General features: G+C 39.8%; 2 protein-coding genes across 6 annotated transcripts; both read right to left on the bottom strand.

The window, feature by feature from the left end:
* Positions 1-1786: 1786 nt before the first annotated feature.
* pals2a (protein associated with LIN7 2, MAGUK p55 family member a) lies at positions 1787-12110 on the bottom strand. Of its 5 annotated transcripts, none has more exons than XM_018688737.2 (14): positions 11946-12110; positions 10188-10272; positions 9499-9641; positions 8475-8593; positions 6717-6869; positions 5858-6007; positions 5412-5639; positions 4277-4408; positions 4001-4103; positions 3798-3869; positions 3529-3690; positions 3230-3432; positions 3011-3139; positions 1787-2912 (listed from the first exon to the last, which is right to left on the bottom strand). In XM_018688737.2, the coding sequence occupies exons 3-14, from the start codon at positions 9527-9529 to the stop codon at positions 2736-2738; spliced, it is 1659 nt and encodes a 552-aa protein (XP_018544253.1). In that variant the 5' UTR covers positions 9530-9641; positions 10188-10272; positions 11946-12110; the 3' UTR covers positions 1787-2735. The 5 variants fall into 5 exon arrangements, with proteins under 5 accessions (XP_018544253.1, XP_018544259.1, XP_018544267.1 ...); XM_018688743.2 differs by having other exon boundaries at positions 9499-9623; XM_018688751.2 differs by lacking the exon at positions 9499-9641.
* A 1215-nt stretch (positions 12111-13325) lies between these two features.
* LOC108891605 (peptide YY-like) lies at positions 13326-16972 on the bottom strand. Its single transcript, XM_018688804.2, has 4 exons — positions 14427-16972; positions 14057-14239; positions 13864-13953; positions 13326-13460 (listed from the first exon to the last, which is right to left on the bottom strand). The coding sequence occupies exons 1-4, from the start codon at positions 14429-14431 to the stop codon at positions 13436-13438; spliced, it is 303 nt and encodes a 100-aa protein (XP_018544320.1). The 5' UTR covers positions 14432-16972; the 3' UTR covers positions 13326-13435.
* Between the last annotated feature and the right edge of the window lie 1472 nt (positions 16973-18444).

Here is an 18444-nt window from a genome sequence, read left to right as displayed (position 1 = left end):
CCTCTTATCCAGGGTTGGGTCATAGTGGCAGCAGGTATAGTCCAGACGACCACTCTCCCCAGCAATGCTTTCCAGTTCCTCCTGGGGGACCCCAAGGCGTTCCCTGGCCAGATTAGAAGTGCAGTCTCTGCAGCATATTCTGGGTCTACGCTGGGCCCTCCTACCAGTTGGACATGCTTTGTGACCCTGCGATAGAAGGCACTACGGAAGCATCACAATCATATGCCCAAACCACCTCAACGGACTTCTTTTGGTATGAAGGAGCAGCGGTTCTACTAGTGTTTAATTTTGAACTACCCTAAAGAAGTTTTACCTGAAAATATCCTACTTATTTTGTTTATTTTATGCTAGAATAAATTGTAGCTTTAATACCACTTCAAGCCGGCCTGATTCTGTGTATCAATGTATACCCATAATCTCCTTACTGAGTGGCCTCTGGGGTGTGTTCAAATGATGATATCTTCAGCAGACGGCAGAGGTTGAAGAAAATGGCTCTTAACTCGAGGATGTCTTTACATGACACCATGTAAAAACATGAAGCCGGTTAACAAACGCTGTATTTCACATTACTTAACTCAACGCTCTGTATTAATTTTGCCATATTGTGATCCATTCTAATTTGCTATCTGATGAGACTAGAGTAGATTGGATAGATGACATACTTTGTCTACACGTCATTTCAGTTCTGATAAAATAAACTACAGTTGGATCAATATATTCTTCAAAATTATGAAACCGACAACAATGTCAATGCTAGATTTACCATATTATTTACATATTTAAAATTTGTTGCAATATAATGATACTATTGTCAAATAAAGGAATAAATCTGAGTGTCAGGGGCATTAATATTGTTCATGAAAAGGTGGTCTGTGTAACGTGCAGTCCTCGCAGATTTGGTGTCATTTGTCAGTTTGTCATTGTCATGATGTTTTACATGAGAATAAAACATATGTGAATTTGAATAGAGACTGGACCTGCAATATACAGCCAGCCATACAGTACATCTGGAGCAGATATTCATACACAAAGTGAAGACACAGAGGGAGGAAGATCAGAATCAAATACCAATTATGTTGGTGTTTTTATTATTTCTTAAAGCCACATTCACATGGGCCTTTGTCTCAGTGTTTGGACAGTTAATATAGTATTTTCTAAACTCAGTGGTTTTTCCTACAGACTCTCCATAGAAACTTTAAGAGTTGATTTTAAACCATTGACTGAATTTTAATCCACTTGTGGGCAACACAACAAGCTGTAAACTCAACATTTACTTAAGTTGTTTTGGCATACATGTTAGAAAGCAGTTGGTTATAGCCACATTGCAACCTTAGCATTAATTTGGGGTTGCTTTTCTTTCCGCACAATGAATCTAAGTCCAATATTCACCTTCCTTTTGACTTTGTTTTGGTGTCTATCAATGATGCTGATAAGAGTGGTGAGAGTGAATTAACATATTAAAGCTGGTTGTTACTTGACATGTAGTTGTAGAGCACATGGTTTTAATGTTGTGACTGATCAGTGTATAAAATATGAAGGAAAAAAGAAAGAAGGATGGAGGCTCTTTTTTTGTTAACCATTTTCCTACTCCAAAATGACAACTGGGAAAAGGCTTGTCATCTATTTTCTGTTTTCCAGAACGAAAATCCATTGGGCGTTATATACACAGACCCTTAACAACAAGATTTTAGGAACCATTTCCTTCTCTATTAGCTTGTAAACACATTTTGAACATAAATGTTTGTCAAGTAATTCTGCCAAAAGACCAAAGCAAAACCAAAGCAGATCATTAGAAAACACCAGTTATTTATTTTACATCTGAAAATACATATTTTCTGAAATCTTGTAAAATATACCTTTATAAGTAAATATGAACTTTATTTAAAACAGTTAAGTTTTTAGTAATATCACATCAAAAGGGATGGTTCTCTGAGATGCAGTACCCTGTTCAAGAGTCCTGTGGAAAGTTTTTCTTTCTTCCAGACAAACACAAACACAGCACCATATTGACTGGTCTAACAGTCCGAAACACGTACATGATCCAAATGTCCGACGAACGATCAACATAATTAACGTCTGTTGTGCTTGAGCGAAAGAGAAATAACGGGTAAACACTACAGTATTACTTTTCTTCCTGTACAACGTCAAACAGTGACTGGCATGACATTTTGCATTTATGAGGTTGAACTGCAACAGTGCCAGGGCATAAATGTAGCCTTTACATGACAGTATTCTACATGAATGACAAGTTTGTAGTGACAAATGAGATGACGTACTGGAGGCATGTGCACTGTAAACTGTTAACACTGAGGTATCATCCTTTTTAATGAGCAAGCCCTCCTCTTTTTTTGCAGAATAAATACACTTTACCTATCTCACACAGAGATGTAAGATTAAAATAACAGGACGTGGCAAAAACAGTTTTTGCTTTAAAACATCCTGACACACAGGTCAGTATTTTCTTCCAATCCATTTGAATAGAAAGCATTGTTTAAAAAATAATAGTTTGCCAGTAAGTACACTTCCTGTGTGTTGTGAGTTGCATAGTGTGCTGTTAAGGAAGATGACAATTCAGATCAAGGTGACTCTGATGCAGCTTTGTGCAAGACCCAAATTCACACAGGGCTGATGTCCAACATTTTGTCTGTGTGCGCAGTACAGGGTTGTGTCTCCTTTCATCCCAGGCCTAGCAGCTTCGACAGCCTCGTCCGTCCAGCAGGGGAGGTAAGAACAGATCAGTAGACCCAGCTGACTGGAACCCACTGTGGCTCTATGAATAATCGCTCTACCACCTCCTGCAGCTTGTCAAAGGCCTTGTCCAGATTGTCATTGACAATAGTCAGGTCAAAGTAGTGGCTGTACGCCCGGCGGATCCTGGCGCTCTCATCCACAGTCTTCTTCAAATCGTTCTCCTGGTAGAGAAAGAGATTCAGATGATGAGTAATGGCCACTGACACCCATGTCATTGTTCATAAGTATTTAGAGAACCTTAAATCCACTCAAAACCTACCGTGAGTAGTTTGGTAGTAAGTCCAGCATCTATTACAGCTTTGTGCATAGCTCTTAGTGTGTCCAGCTCAGGAGCAGCAATAAACACCACAAATGGCATAAACTCAGCAGTCTTCAACACTTTCAGGGCCTGAACAGAAAACAGAATGTCACAACCAAAGCTATAGTAAAAAAATATCTATACAGTGAGTGTGTGTGTGTGTGTGTGCCTTAAACTAACCTGAGGGTTGACGTCTAAGATGCAGGTGCGACCCATATCCACCACTTCATGGATCGAGTCAATCTTGGTGCCATAAAGGTTGCCATCATACTCGCCGTGCTCCAGGTAACGGCTCTCCTTGATGTCCTTTTCCATCTGTTCCCGCGTTACAAAGCAATAGTTCTGTCCATCTTTCTCCTCTTCTCTGGGACGCCGTGACGTGACTGGAGGTAAAAGGTGAGGAAAAGTGTGACATGTACCCTGGCAGGTTCAAGTAAAGACAATTGAATTGCCTCAGCTGTCTCGTCTCACACACTCACAGGGTACAGTGGTTCCGTATCTCAGAGGATTCATGACAATAAGTCTGTTCTTCAGACTCCGCCTGCCAACTCCCTGGGCTCCAATCAGAACCAGCGTTTTCCTCTGGAACGGCGGCATCTTGGCTACCTCCTCGTAGATCTGCAGCTCATAGCGGTCAAACTCTGTTCAAGGCAATGCATAGGAGAATTAGTACTGTACTGTCATCTATGCTTCAACTCTTTCAAAATCTCGTATATGTAGGAACCTTAAAATCAGTGGTGATACATACCAGCATTCTTGGCAGTGAGGTACATCATTTTTTTCTTCTTTTTCTTTGTAGTTCGAGTTCCACAGAGCATACCTGTGCCACATACAGAAAGTGTTAGGTCACCACATGGTGGTGCTAAAGCCAAGGGACATTTGACTGTCATGATAAATAAACAAGAGTGGCTGGAACCATGGTGTGAAAGAGAAAACGTGACTTGTACTGACCAGTACCAGGAGCATCCCAGTCTCTTCTCACAAAAGCTTTCCTCTTCTCCTCCAAGAACTGACTGGGGATGAGACCAGTGGCTCCTCCAACAACTTTGCGCGCCTAAATGGAAATCAGAGTAGTTGAGAGATGATTGGTTTAAATATTTCAAATACAGAAAGAATGCCAGGAACAGGTATCGGTCACAAACATCTTCCTCCTCATCTTTAGCCACCTTTTGCAAATTTGTACCAAACGCCCCAATTAGCCATGCAAAGAAATATGTGCCTACTCACCTGCCACCAGTTGGGGTCCTCCTTGTTTACTACATGAAGGATGTCTCCCTTGGAGAAGGCCAGTCCTGCCTCTTTACAGGGTATCAAATTGTCTGTGGTCGGGTTATAGTTGAAATGTGGCTTCAGATAAACCTACAGTTAAAGGGTGAGAACAATATGTCAGTTCAGTTACACAGGGTGTAATGTACACAACAGAACTGAAAAACACCTTAAATCCCTGTTAAGGTGTGCATACTGTGATATTGTCACATGTACTAGATAAAATTAAATATTTTTTTCAAGGCTGCAGAACAAAGTAATAATGTGTCTGATGAGTCATAAAAATTTAAACTGAATAATACCTGCTTTTTTAAGAAAATGAATGAAAGCTGCTTGTCTATCATAACTGCTGCCATTTTCTGTTACTTCTGTTTACTTTTTTGACCATGTTGGATGATCCTTTAACAACTCTTTCACAACGAGGCATTTATTTTGCACTCATTTAATTTGTCTATCCTGAATTTGTACAAATTAATTTGTAGTTCTTGCTGTAAATTCTTAATAGACAGTAAACTGAGTAAGGTGGAGGGGCATGAACCAGATAATTCTAATTCACAAGTTAAAACTCTTACCAAGAATAAAACCCAACAAATAACATAAGCAAACAGCAAACAGTAGAATGAGATCATTTGAACCTCCCCGCACAAAGGTCAGTGTCTGACATAACCCTGCATACTGCTCCTCAGTGTCAGCTGCTGTGTGTGCCTGTTACAGTAAGAAGGAGAGGGGGTGCTCAAGTGAATAGTGTAGTGTATGTCCCAGATAGTGTGTGGAGGGTTATTAATAGAATCTCTACGGGTTCAATTTTCAGAAGCTTGGCATTCTGAGATCAGCCAGGTCAGGCAGCTCTCGCCCAATCCCTGACAGGTACAGTACAACTCCTGAGCAGCCTTAATACACCACCGCATACCCCAGAAAAACTGCTGTATTCCTGTGCACTTATGGTACTGATTTCAATATGAAATGAGCACAAGAACATTTGAAAATAAAATTCACTTATTTAGCATGCCACTGCAACTGGATTATTAATTTCCCACAGGTAATTAAAAAAAACTAGACAATAAATAATAATATGGAGCATCTCTGTCTTCCTCACCTGTGGCGGTGTTGGCGTGTCTCTGTAGCTGGGAAGGACCTTAAGTGTGATGCTCCCACTGCAGTCCCTCAACAGCTCCTGCAGTTCATGGGGGTTGCTGCCGACCTCACGACCGTTCACCTCGCGGATTATGTCCCCAGTGTGCAGCATGCCCTGCCTGTCAATCGAGCTGCCGTGCAGGATTCGTGCAATCACCATCTCCCCCCGCTCCACGCGGAACGTCACCCCCTGAAAGAGAGTAGCAGTCACTCAGTATCGTACATCTACACTTCATAAATCATAGCGGAGCGCCTATTTCATGGGTTGGTCTGTAAAAGAACTCTGGGTCACTCGGTTCTCGGTTGGTTAATAAAAGAGGACATGTGTAAAGCATTTTACAGCCTAACAGGAGCATTAGAAGTTTCCTCTGCAGAGCTATGGCTGATAAAAATGCCTGGCAAACTTACCAGTGGCTCCCCAGCTTTCTTCTGGATGCCAATCATCCTGACAGCATCAGCTGGCATGAGCGAACTAGTCAACAAGGCATCGCTGTTCACCGCAGTGCGGGGCATTTCATAGCACTTTGCAGCCACTTTGTCATGAGCCTCTATCAAAGACTGAGGCAGAAAGATTGGAAAAGGAGAGAGAGAGAAATAGAGACAGAAATAAGACTTTGAAACATCTTTAAGTACATTTCCAGCAGCTTTTTCTGAGTAAGAAAGAACGCAATCATCACTATAATGTGGTTCGTCTACCAAGATACAAAAAATGAACAGTAACACACGATTAGTACATTATGATAAAAGAGTGAAGACATAAATCACTTCGCTGTACACATTCCTTTGACAAAAACCTTTATAAAAAGAAGCTTTTAGGCCTTCACTGACAGAGGATTGATTGTTAAATAGAGAAGATAAACCAGTCTTGTCCTTACCCATGGAGCCACAACATAGTTAGCATTGGTCAGAGACTACACACTGCATCAGCAAATGTGAAGATTTACTGAAACAGAAGGTGACACAGCCTTCTCCCCCTCACTTTACCCACATAACTCAGCCTGCTATTGGCCCAAAGAAATACACCCCCACCCTCCCACGCTGCAGCATGTTAAGTGGTCGAGAATATAATGGGCGGGCGACAAAGAAGCAGGGCTGCCTAACAGGCACTTCAAAGGAAATTAGGCAATGGTTGAAGTAAAAAGCTCTGACATCCTCTCCCACACAAGTAGAGCACAAGCTAGAGCATTCATTCTACACATCTCTGTTCTGTTCATCCCCATTTAAACTCAGTGACAATTGTGTACAAGAGGAATGAGGTCTACAATACCTTAAAGTGAGGCTCCTGGAGGATTTTGGCAAGCTCTGCAGCGGCAGCATCTTTTTCTGGCAGGTTGCTGAGGGAGTCCAGGATCTCTGTGACCAGCTGAACATTATCGTCCCGCACGGCTTGTAACTTAACCTCCCCAAGACGCTCATGGGCCTACACACAAAAGGAGTATTTTTTTTGGCAATCATAACTACCAAATCTGTATTTTCAGCTGGTATATTTGAGTGTGTGAGTTTTTCTTTTCAGTTTGGGTAAAACAGGTCTAAAAGTGCAGGGCTTGTCTTCAGGCTGCTGCCGTTCTACTGACTGGAATTTATTCATTTTGGTGAAACAGGAAATTGTTCCAAGAGAATATGACATAACATAACATTTCAGAGTGATTTCTTGCTAAAGAGAGTATACAACCCACCTAGACGTGAACAAAAAAGCTGAACATCTTGCTGTCAGGCATGTAACAGCTTTACACAAATCTCAGTTTACACAGATATATGGATTAGTTCGGTCTCATATGTTTTTATGTAGAAAATCTAGGGATTGGTGGTTGTATCCTGCATGACCACAGACATTGTTACTAGCCCACCACCTACTTAAAAAATTTAATGAACCCTTCTTTGCACTGACTGGTGTTAATTCAAAGGGGCAGACAATGAGGTAGTATTTGTTAGATAGGATGGAAATGCCACAGTAGGCTGCACAAAAGGCTTAAGACATACCAGCTTGATAATTTCGTGTCTAAATATTGAGATATAGAATATGTTTCAGGGAACTCAGTTGAGAAACTGTTGTCTGTGCTACTGAGAACAGTCTAACAGCCTGCTACACGCTGTAGGGAAATCATATTGTTACATCTCAACTGACACAACACTATATTGTGTCAGAGATTACTCTTGTGCCCACACACTGTATGTCAAATTATGGTGAGATGAGATCAAAATGCCATATTATTCATCAAACTATCACTGTGATACACAGCGGGCAAAGGGAAACTGACAGCTGTATATATGGTGTCTATCATCACACTGCAGGGCTCTATTTCACAAGAAATTAAACCAGATAAAAAAGTCTGTCTAAGTCAGAAACTACATATAGGCCCGTCTAACAGGAAATTATCTAAGGAAAGCAGTGCTGTTTGTTAGAAATGAGGACAAGAGCTTGCCTTTGTGACAGGTTTTCTATAGAAATCATTCTATTAATAGATACAGTAGTTGAACCTGATGACCTCAATCTGCATTGGAGATTTTTTTTTCTGTTACGTAAGCCATTTGTTCGTCATGCTGTCAACCTCTTTTAGTGTGTGAAAAGTTGATTTAACAAGTGTTTAAAGGCACATTTTCTGTCTACTTCAGCAAATACTGAAGTTTTGTGAATGTCGTACATTCATTTTTCATTGTTTAAGACAACAGGACCTGTGCTGTACAACCCTGCACGCAGTGCATCTGATGCTTGTTTTGCTCCTCTAATGATGGGCAGCGTTATACCTCACACTGGCTAGGAGGTATTGCCTTCAAGAAATTTAGCACATTACAAGATTTTGTTTTCTCTAGCTCTTCTCACCCCCACTTCATACACAAATAAGCTGAAATAGGTTGGTGAGTCCACGTTTGGTACAACTGTCAGGAAGAGTTAAACATGGTGACATGTGACACTTTTTACACTTTGATTCCCTCAGGCTCACAGTGATATTTGCTCCTCCTCTCAACTATAGCTGGAGCTTGATGTCCAGCTAATGATATTCCACCTTGTGTGTGTATGCGTTACCTTGGCAAGGGAGCGGACGATGGGGCTCTCCATGATGCCTCTGAGGAAGATGAGGTCAATATCTTTGGCTCCTGTGCCTGATGGCAGGTCTTTCAGGTTGTCCAGTACCTGCTGCATCACTAAAGAGAGGAAAAATAAAAAAAACACATCAATGACTGGTGCTGGAGAATGCCAACCACACCACTTGAGCTTGAGATTTACTGCCTTGTGAATGCAGGCAGAAATGTTAGTGACAAACACAGCAGTGATAATGTAAAAAAAAAAATTAAAATCCTACGCCAATGAAAAAACAGCAAAACAATGTGACTATAATAAGAGCTTACAAGGCAAGAACAATAAGAGGACAGTCAATCAATGGGCTGATTCACAGAGAACATCCCTCATTTCCATTGCAGCAGCAATAGGCACGCAGAGCCACAAAGGAATTGTTCTACTAACAGATCTGCCTTGTAGAGGCTGAGAGCACACGGTAAGAAACTGAGGCCAAATTAACTGGGTTCACGTAAAAAGCATGAGACATACAGCTAGTATTATAAACCAGTCAGCTTGACAAAATAAAATTAATAACATACTGTTTTGAAATCCCCAGTAATTATCTTCCCGCTAAAATAGGATTTTAGTGTCATATACTTCTGTTTTGTTTTTCAGAGGAATAAGCAGTCCATTTGCCCCTAGTTTTTCAGACAGTTTGAATAAAGAAGTAGACAGAAAATTGAAGTCTGACAGGATACACTCAAAGAAATAACAGTAGCTACTATAGATGTAGCTTAAGCATTTAGCTGTTTGGCAGACACATCATATGTTTGCTTTTTTTTTTCGTTTTTGCTATGTGTGGTTACTGTATTTCACAGAGGGACAAATGTGAACGTTGACAGACAGCAGCAAACACCCACACCACCAACTATCTCTGGGCAGTGGGCACAGTACTGTTTAAATAGTAATCAAATGTCAAAATTTTGCACACATCACTGCAACAGTTCTTGTGGAAAAGACTAGTTAGGACTTTTTTTCTGTGACGGCTTACCTGAGCCAGACTTTGCATTGGCCACAGTCATGTTTATTATTCCACAGCTCCGAGCGGTGAAGCTCTCTAAACACGGTCAAAAGCCACCCAACTGCCCGCTTACAGAAACCAGAGCAACTGGAGGGCTGCAGAAGGTAGGAAATCTGCTCGAGTGAGTATATTGTTCACCAAGATCACCACAGAAAGCCATGTCAAAAAAAGAGAAGCAAGCTGAGACATTTGCCAATATGTAATGCTACAGAAGTCATGGAGATATGGAGGCATGAGAGCCGCAAATTAGCAAAGAATTTTTTTTTTCCTTGATGTTTATTCACAAGTTAGCACAGTGAGCACTTGTGAATTATGAGAACGACAAAGAAGGCTATTGAATGATAAAGGATGAGTCTCCCGTCCTTCTGGCTAAAGGTTGTGCCAGCCACACACAGAGAGGCCCGAGGGGATTCTCTGTGCAAACATCGTCTCCCAACAGAGTGAAGCAAAAACAGATCTATCAGTGCCTTAGTAGGTGGGTGAACAAACCCAAGTATGGACGTTTTTAGCATAGACCATCCCATTTAGCTGTAAATTATAAACTGTATAAACACCATAAATGCAGTATTGTAGTCCATGCACACAATGTTAACAAAGACAGCAAAAAGCCCCATAACCATGCACAGCCAGAAAGTAAAACACTAAAGGCATAAACTCACCTACAAACAGTGTTCAAATCATCAGTGCAGCACTCCAATACAGAGCCCCATGTTTTCTACAAAACATTCATCTGGGAACCCTGGGCTATAGAGAGAATGGAGGAGTGGGAGAAAACAAAATCACATTACTCTTATTATTAAATTGCCCCAGACAGCCTAAAACCCCCCTCGGATATTGACTGAAAAGCAGCACATGCTGCTAAGTAAAGGGTGCTCTTCACTGGTCCTCACTTTTCATTCAGTATTACTGTAATGCAGCCTTTCTGATTGTCCAAGTCAATCACATGACCAATGTCTGTTATTGCCAGCAGGTCAGATAAAGCTACAGAAGAGTGTGAGTGTGGAGTATCAATTTTGTTCTGTGGCTTTACAAAGTTCAAATGTTAAAACTGCAACTAGTTGTTGCCGGCAGCAGCTGCCCAGAGTAGTATGTTTTGCATTATACACAGCATATTCCAAGAGCAGAAACCTGCATGGTTTTCAGCTATCTGTGTCAAATATGTATGTATATGTAAACTAAATATTTTTGAATATTAGGACTTTTAGTCAAACAAAAACAAGACGTGATGATGTAACATTCAGCTCTGCTAAATCGTGACGGACATTTTTTGTAACTTTTTGACAGCTTACAGAAAAACTGATTAATCAGTGATAAAACAATAGCTGGGTTGCAGCACTACTTTGCACTGCACTGAAAATCTGAGCGGTAGAATTCTATTTTCTCTCTCTCTCTCTTTTCTTAAATTTAAGGCACCTGATTAAAAACATAGTGGACATAAACCCAACAGCCAGGAATATACATTAAAGAAAGGGTGGACTACAATGCCATCATAAAACTATGTGGTGCCAGGCTTCAATTTGTGAGTTCGGATACAACAGCAACAACATGTAAGCCACTCATTGTGAGCTAATTCACAACCCTCAGAAATTAAATGCCAATCTTGATGAATGGGACTCGGTTAAACCTGATTGAGACAGCGTACACCTCCTCCACCCGTCCCATATGAAACACATGACGAGCAACCTGATGGAAGGTGAACGCTCGCTGCTCATGGTGGCAGATCGGTTCGTAACGAGTAGTTCTTACGTTATTCACGGACATACGACTTACAAGAATGCTAAATCAAAACCAGTCTCTGCAAGAAACATGTTTGCTTCCCTGAGGTCAAAATTTGCTGTCACGCTATACGCGCACTGGACACGTGTAGTGCAAACGATAAAATGAAAACTGGCTATTGGTAGCTAGTTGGCAGCGGTAAACACAAATTTAACTGTCAACACACAGCGATAAAATATTAAGTGAAATCTGTTGAACTGCAGCTTAGTGCTGTCAGGTCCTCATTGTCGTCAAATCCACCGGCGCCCGTCCCGTGCCAAGTTAATGCTAGCCGTTGCTGGCTTGTAGCTTATAGGCAAGTTAGCAATGCTAATTATTTCTAGCAAACACTAGCGTGTGCTTACACGTGTAGGACATCTTTCAGATTGACAGATAATACCATTATCTCAAAGTAACTGGCAAGTCGGCAAAATTAATCAAGCTAAAGTCACTTGTTAGTGTTGTGTTTTCTTGTAACGTAGTAGTAGCAAGGTACAGTTAGCTAGAAGTCCAGTCATTAGCCAGTTAGTAGCTAACAGTGATATCGTGTGGCTCAGACTAGCTAGCTACCGTTAGCTGGTGGTACAGTGAGAGCCGAGAAACCACAGGGTCCCATGATGAGACCGTCGCCTGTCCGGAGAAATGAATCAATGATACTTTACCTAATTTGATCAGTAACGTCCAGTCACGCTTTCCTGCTTCCCTTCATTTCAGTTTCGCAGCTCACTTGCGCAACAGTAACTTGTCAGTGCATTTCCAGCCTGCCTGCCTGCGTCCCTTCCCCCGGCTCCCCGTCCACACAGACCGTGCTGTTGTGCAAATGACATCCAATGCCGTTCAAGTTGTATCTAGCCCATTGAATTCCTGCACAACCCACCCATATAATGAACTGTAAACCTTACTCCGAGATATACACCTGTAGCTGAGAAAAGGTGTGTGGAGGTTCGTGGTTTCCTCCAATATTGTTCCTCCATCAAATCCAATGATCCCTAAATGTAAAAAAACAAAACAAAACAAAAAACCTCTGGCTGCATTTGATTGTAAACTAAATATTCACTCAAGTATTGTCAGCGGGCAGCCCAATACAGCTATTTGGTCACTATAAAACAAAATAAACAAAAGCCCTTTGACCTTGCTTGGTTTGTCCAGCTATCAGGGCTTAAATCTGTAGTTTTTAAGTTGAAAAATGCTTTACTTAATGTTTCTGTAGTTACTATCAATGGACTGTACCAGTAATAAATAAAATACTCCTTGGCAAAAACACCACGTATCATATCAGTAGCTATTATCGCCTCGCAAACAATATATTTAAGAATTAAACATTATGGCTACACTTACCCCATGAGGAAAATATACAGTAGATCTCACAGATGTTAATGTCACCTATGCTATAATAAGATCACATCTGGCCAATAAATAATCTCACCCATCAGCAGGACAAAATGAAGCACCAAGTAAAACTCCATCCACCAAATCTGGTAATTCGGCTGCAGCAAAGCTTCCTTAAAGAGAACCAGCGTTGCCAGCTTTCATAGTTATAAAGACCTAGTAGCTTGGACCAGGTGTCATAACAGAGTTAACCAAATTCTCAGTGTTACGTGATTTGCTTTTGATGTATCCAGGTCACTTGATGGGATTAAACTGTTAATCTGTTTTCAGGCAGAGTGCAGGTACATCGCAGCAGGTTTGATAAAGCAAGTACAATAAATGTAACATTGTGGTTTACTCGGTTTATAATTAATTCCTATTTTACTCCCCTCCAAATGGAATATTAGCAGCAGACATGAATTTTAAATTATTTCCCCCATTTGAAAAATTCTCAAATTGTTTACATGCCTTTTCACCACTAGAGAGCACTGTTACTCCGTCAGTGAATGACGCACAAGACAGTTCAACATAACCTACATTGTAGATGCTTCACAGGCGAAGGAGTACTACTTGGTGCTTTATGAGTCAAATGAGACAGACTGAGAAGATGGGACCACATGTTAAAAACATCTGTTAGTGTAGCGCTGGCAACAACACAGACCAAAGTAGTTTGGTTTAGCATTACACAATGTTTATTCCATGCAACACAAGTTCATTTTATGTCAGTAACGGACATGACAGCAGCTTTCTGGTAGTTAGCCTCAATATGACAGCTCCAGCAGCATTACCACAGTGGCAGCCCTTCATATCTGTAACATAAGGAAGTCAGTAAAATGTGTGTTTTTGACAAACATTAAAACTTATACATGATATTTTTGTTCTTTTACAAAAACAAGAGGAAGGCTGACTATTAGAATCCAATATCACCACTAACTACAACCTTAAAATCACCAAAAAGTATAATCAGCACTTCTTTGACATAGTGTGAACATTAACTGAACATCATCAGCTTCACAAGAATAGAATAGCATTACACCAGATTGTGTGAATGTTGTATATGTATGTGTTTGATCATGCATTACCATACACCATACTGTGTACACTTGACAGAGACAATGCATTGTGAAAATAATCCAGTGGATGCCAGTGCAGGAAACAGCTTTACAAAATGTGTAAAAAGCAGCCTAGTAATGTAATTTTAAAATAATTTACCTGACATAGTTAGATCCTGGAATACTCTCTGTGCTCTCCCTCACCAACACATCTGAAAACAGAGTATCTGGAATGTCTCTTTTCCCATACCTGTGCATATAAAAAGACAAGCAACACATCAGTGCATCTCTGCATGTATTTATAATAATTCTCTGGACCTATAGTATTTTATAGTTTTAATTCAAGAACTAACCTTTGTCTCGTAATGAGGTTGATGTAGTGTCTTAATGCAGAATAATATTTGGCGAGCTCTTCAGGTGGTGCTCCTTCCCGGGGACTGGCGGGCTTGGCTGGATATGCATTTATACCAGAGTTAATACAAGCCAGCAGGCAGAGAGCCAGAATACAGAGCGGCATCACAACACTGGAGCGAATCCTGGATCACAGGGAAAATTGATCATTAAAACGCATAACAAAAAATCTAATCAAAATCAAAAATAGGAGCGAAATATTGGACTAATACTCCCATAGTTCATAAACTATAAAAGCTGTCAGATGCATAAACTTTCAATCAAAAAGTGAGCTTTACAATGAAAAAGTGAGAAATAAAAAAATAGTCTTACATCATAATGTGACGCTTAACACTGCTGTAGTCAGTTTTCTTGCTGTTCAAGGCACCTCTGTCCGATTCCCAACATTGCCCCAGTTTTATACAGTGTGTGTCGAGTGGGGAGGGAGGGTCATTTCATTCACTTTTAGGGTACTCCTGAGAAATATCTACTGCTTCATTAGTAATGCTTGAATGGCAAGGCAGTGACCATTAAATTCCACGAAGAAGGCAGTGCTGGCTCTGTTATTTTACTGCATTAAATCTACTAAAATGTTGTTGATTATTTTAATAAATTAAAATGAACAGCATCACAAATTTACTGCAGAGTCAGCATGTGCACTTTGAGGATTCAATTATTCCTGATTTACATCACCACAAATTCATGTTTTACAACATGATCAACTCCTTTGCAACAAGTAATGAGCTTAATTACACATAAACTCACAGAAGCCCATATAATTGATTCATGTTCATTTGCAGAGCAGCTATTTTATCCTTAATTATTCTCTTTTCCACATTAGACACACGTAGAAGTTTGGAGAGTAGAAAAGAGTATACTTGATAACAGCATGTTTTACCCTTTTGTTAAAAAAGAAATGCTCAAGTGGAAAGTTTTAAAACTTTATTAATGTAGTCAGTCCACTTAAGAGTCATAACCAGCATGACGAGTTTCATTAAAACTGATGATGCGCAACTTGAAGTGGCTGTTGATGGTCTGTTGTTTTCACATTAAGTTAAAATTTGTTAGGATGCCCCAGGTGTTTAGAAAGATGATGTCTCAGCCTAAAGAGATATGCTGTAGGGGTCTGCACAAAAAAACAAAAACACTCATTAACTAAATTATGCATCAATAATCCTAAATATATAATGCAGCTATTAGAAATAAAAGAACAGGCAATGATGAAACAGGCTTCAGAAGTCCCAAACTCATTAATAAATGTAAATCCATTGCTTTCCATTCTCCTCTACATTAATGCAAAACATTGGCCCTATAACTCTACTTTAAATGCTACTGACTGATATACAGTTCTCTTAAGACAATAACTAGACCATTTTGGCCAAACGAGCGAGCATGGGGGGGGCAGTAAATCACACAAACCCCTTAAAATTTCAATCTCAGTTGATAGAGGGCACAAAAAGCTTTCACCCTCTAAATGGTAAGATGACTTTAATGACAACTATTTTCTTTGAAGAGCACTCCACTGAAATTTGACAGTAGATTGGTGCTGTTGTTTTTTATGACAGTCATGTGAGAACTCTATTCCAGAGCAACAGCACAGTCTTTGCAGGAAAAGTGCTAAAGAGCTATAAACCTTCTGACATATATTACACAATGAATATCTAGATATTGATGCCTAAATGACTTATTTCATTCTGCAAAAGTGTTTGCATTTTAAATAAAAGTCTAATCTGGCCAATAAACTGGATATGCAGTGAAGAATATCATTTCTCCTTTGATTTCTCCTCATCAGTCATTCCTTCTTTGAACACGAAGGACCTATTTTTGCTTGCAACAATAAAAAAAGAGAAAAAACAAAACAAAATTCAGTTATACTTCACTATACTGGTCATATGTTTTTTTGGAGTCACTGGTGTTTTTCATGATGAAGAATCATTCATCACCTTCTGAAATAATGGATGTGCTCTTTGGAGAATGGTCAGTAAATACCTTATTCAAATACTTCACATCACCCTGCACAGTTCCTCACTGACAAATGAGAGCCAGGTGGCTAAACCACAGAGTCCCTTTAGGTGTCAAGTCTGATAATACTTCTCATAAACACCCACCACCAAGAGAAAACCAAAGACAGTCTAAGTGTCAACCCACCTGCTGGACACAGGCTCGTATATCAAAGAACCTAAATCCTCATCCTACAAATACAACACTAGAACACTAAAAGTACAGAGGACTGAAGTTGAAAGTCTTGGTTGAGGATTATAGGAAGTAAATTATTTATTCCTAGCCAGCTGCATACAGGGGAGTAATGAACAGCAGGTTGATTTGCTCTTTTCTCATTGCAACATGAGGCTTCCATGAATATTCATTGATATTTTTATGATTGCATATACACAAATACAGGATAATACTGCATAGAAGCCATTTTGTGCTGCCTTGTGTACCCTAGGCAGATACTAGTCTCCAAAAGCTATCGTCTCCCTGTTCTTCACAATCTCCTCCATCATAGAGTATATTAACTCCTGCGTGGCCATTAATGGCTTCACAACAGTTGGTAAAAAAGGGTGTGAAGTTAATGAGAACATTAGCCACAGTAACAACTTTTGAGTCAAACATGGACCTAATCTTTTTCTTCACTCATTTCAGCTTTCCCTCTAGAGTCATTTTGCTTATCCACCAGAAAGTAGTTATTTTAATACAATTTGGGGCACAAAAGGTCTAAAGCTTAAGCAAAGGCTTGCATTAATTGGGTTTGTACCATCTTACACATGTGCCACCATTATCTGCAAAGAGCATGTAAAGAGTGGAATTTAAAACAGCTAATAGACAGTCTGTCTTTGGTTAAACTATTTAAGTATTACAACTATTTCAAGTCTACATTGTTGCATTGTAGCAGGTTTTTGATGGAGGCCCCTTTATGTGAAGCTGGTGGCATTCACTATTATTATCTTTGTTCATCAGTATATTTGAATATTAGTGTGAGTCACATTCTTCATTTTCAGTTCATGAGAGTAGAAACAACCCAGCCAACAGACACAAAAACATTCAAACACCACATCCCATCAGGCTCTGTGTAGGCATCTCCTGCGTCATTACATTTTTACATTTAGCTAATGTTCTGATCCAGCATGACTTAACAGCAAGTCAGTGAAACGGAATGGTCACTCACTAGGACGTTGTGAGGGTGTAGAGTGTGTGTGTGTCAGTGTGTGTGTGTGTATGCACTCTTGTAATATCTTTGCTGCTGTTTCTGTTTGGTTCAGGATCTAATTCTCCACAAAAATGATCGTCCACTGGTGTTTAGAGCTTAATTTAAAAAAAAAAAAGTAGTTTTTAATCAGTGTATTTCAATGTGACGTCATGACAGAAACTTAGTGTGTTTGTAGATGCCAGAGCAATGGAAACATCTTTAAATTCACCCACCACTTCCACAGTGTTATCAAACCATAGTCTATTTTAGAGTAACATAGATTCTAAGCCTAAGTCTGCACAGTTGCAGTTTGTAGAGGCTCTTTGAGTTACACAAGTGCTGAACGACTTACCTGTATGTTACCAATCCACTGACCAATCTTTAAGCCAAGTAAGTGCTGAGTGAATGCATGTCATGACTTTGGACAACAGATTCTCTTTTCCTGGAAGCAACAATCTTTTTGCTTGATTTGGGTGAAAGCATCGACTGTGAATGGCTTGTTTTGGTAACCTCACGAAATCATTTCTTTGGGAAAAAGGTTCCTAAAACTTTCTCTCTGCAAACTACATAGTAAAGTGGGTCCAGAGGTGCAAGGTGACAAAGAACATTTACCAAATGTGTCAGTTCTGTTGGTTTACTTGAATATCTCCATTTCATAAGCCTTTATTAATTGGCTCCACTTCTCGCATTATTAAATCTCCGGATCACTGTTGTACGATGGTTTAAGCCTTTCAAAGCCCCACTGACTATGTGATGCAAATGTATTAGTTATTTGTATAGGGTGATTTTTATATATGTTTTTTTTTTTTTTTAATTCACTTCCCCGCTCTCTTGTATCTTACAACAAATATGGCCTCAATCTGTCTGACCTAAGTATTTTGAAAGTATCACTCATTCTGACAGTTATAAAAAGGGACTATTTGCAATCAGTCTTTTTATTATTGATACTATATACAATTTACTGCTAGAATTTTGAGTCTTCTACTTCTAAAAGAATATTTTTCACACTGTTCCAACTATACTTTTACTACTTTCTCAGCAACTAGTTGGGTCAAATATCAGTAAGGTTTCGACTCAATAACCTGGGACTGCAGGTTATTCATAAAGACAAATAAAAATAACATGTACGCTTTGAAACACATTTAAATGCGGCAAGTATTCTGG

The sequence above is a fragment of the Lates calcarifer genome, linkage group LG15 (assembly GCF_001640805.2).
Source record: "Lates calcarifer isolate ASB-BC8 linkage group LG15, TLL_Latcal_v3, whole genome shotgun sequence".
Classification (NCBI taxonomy): Eukaryota; Metazoa; Chordata; class Actinopteri; family Centropomidae; genus Lates; species Lates calcarifer.
Note: the sequence above shows the minus strand (reverse complement) of the source record. Positions and strands in the feature narration are given on the sequence as shown.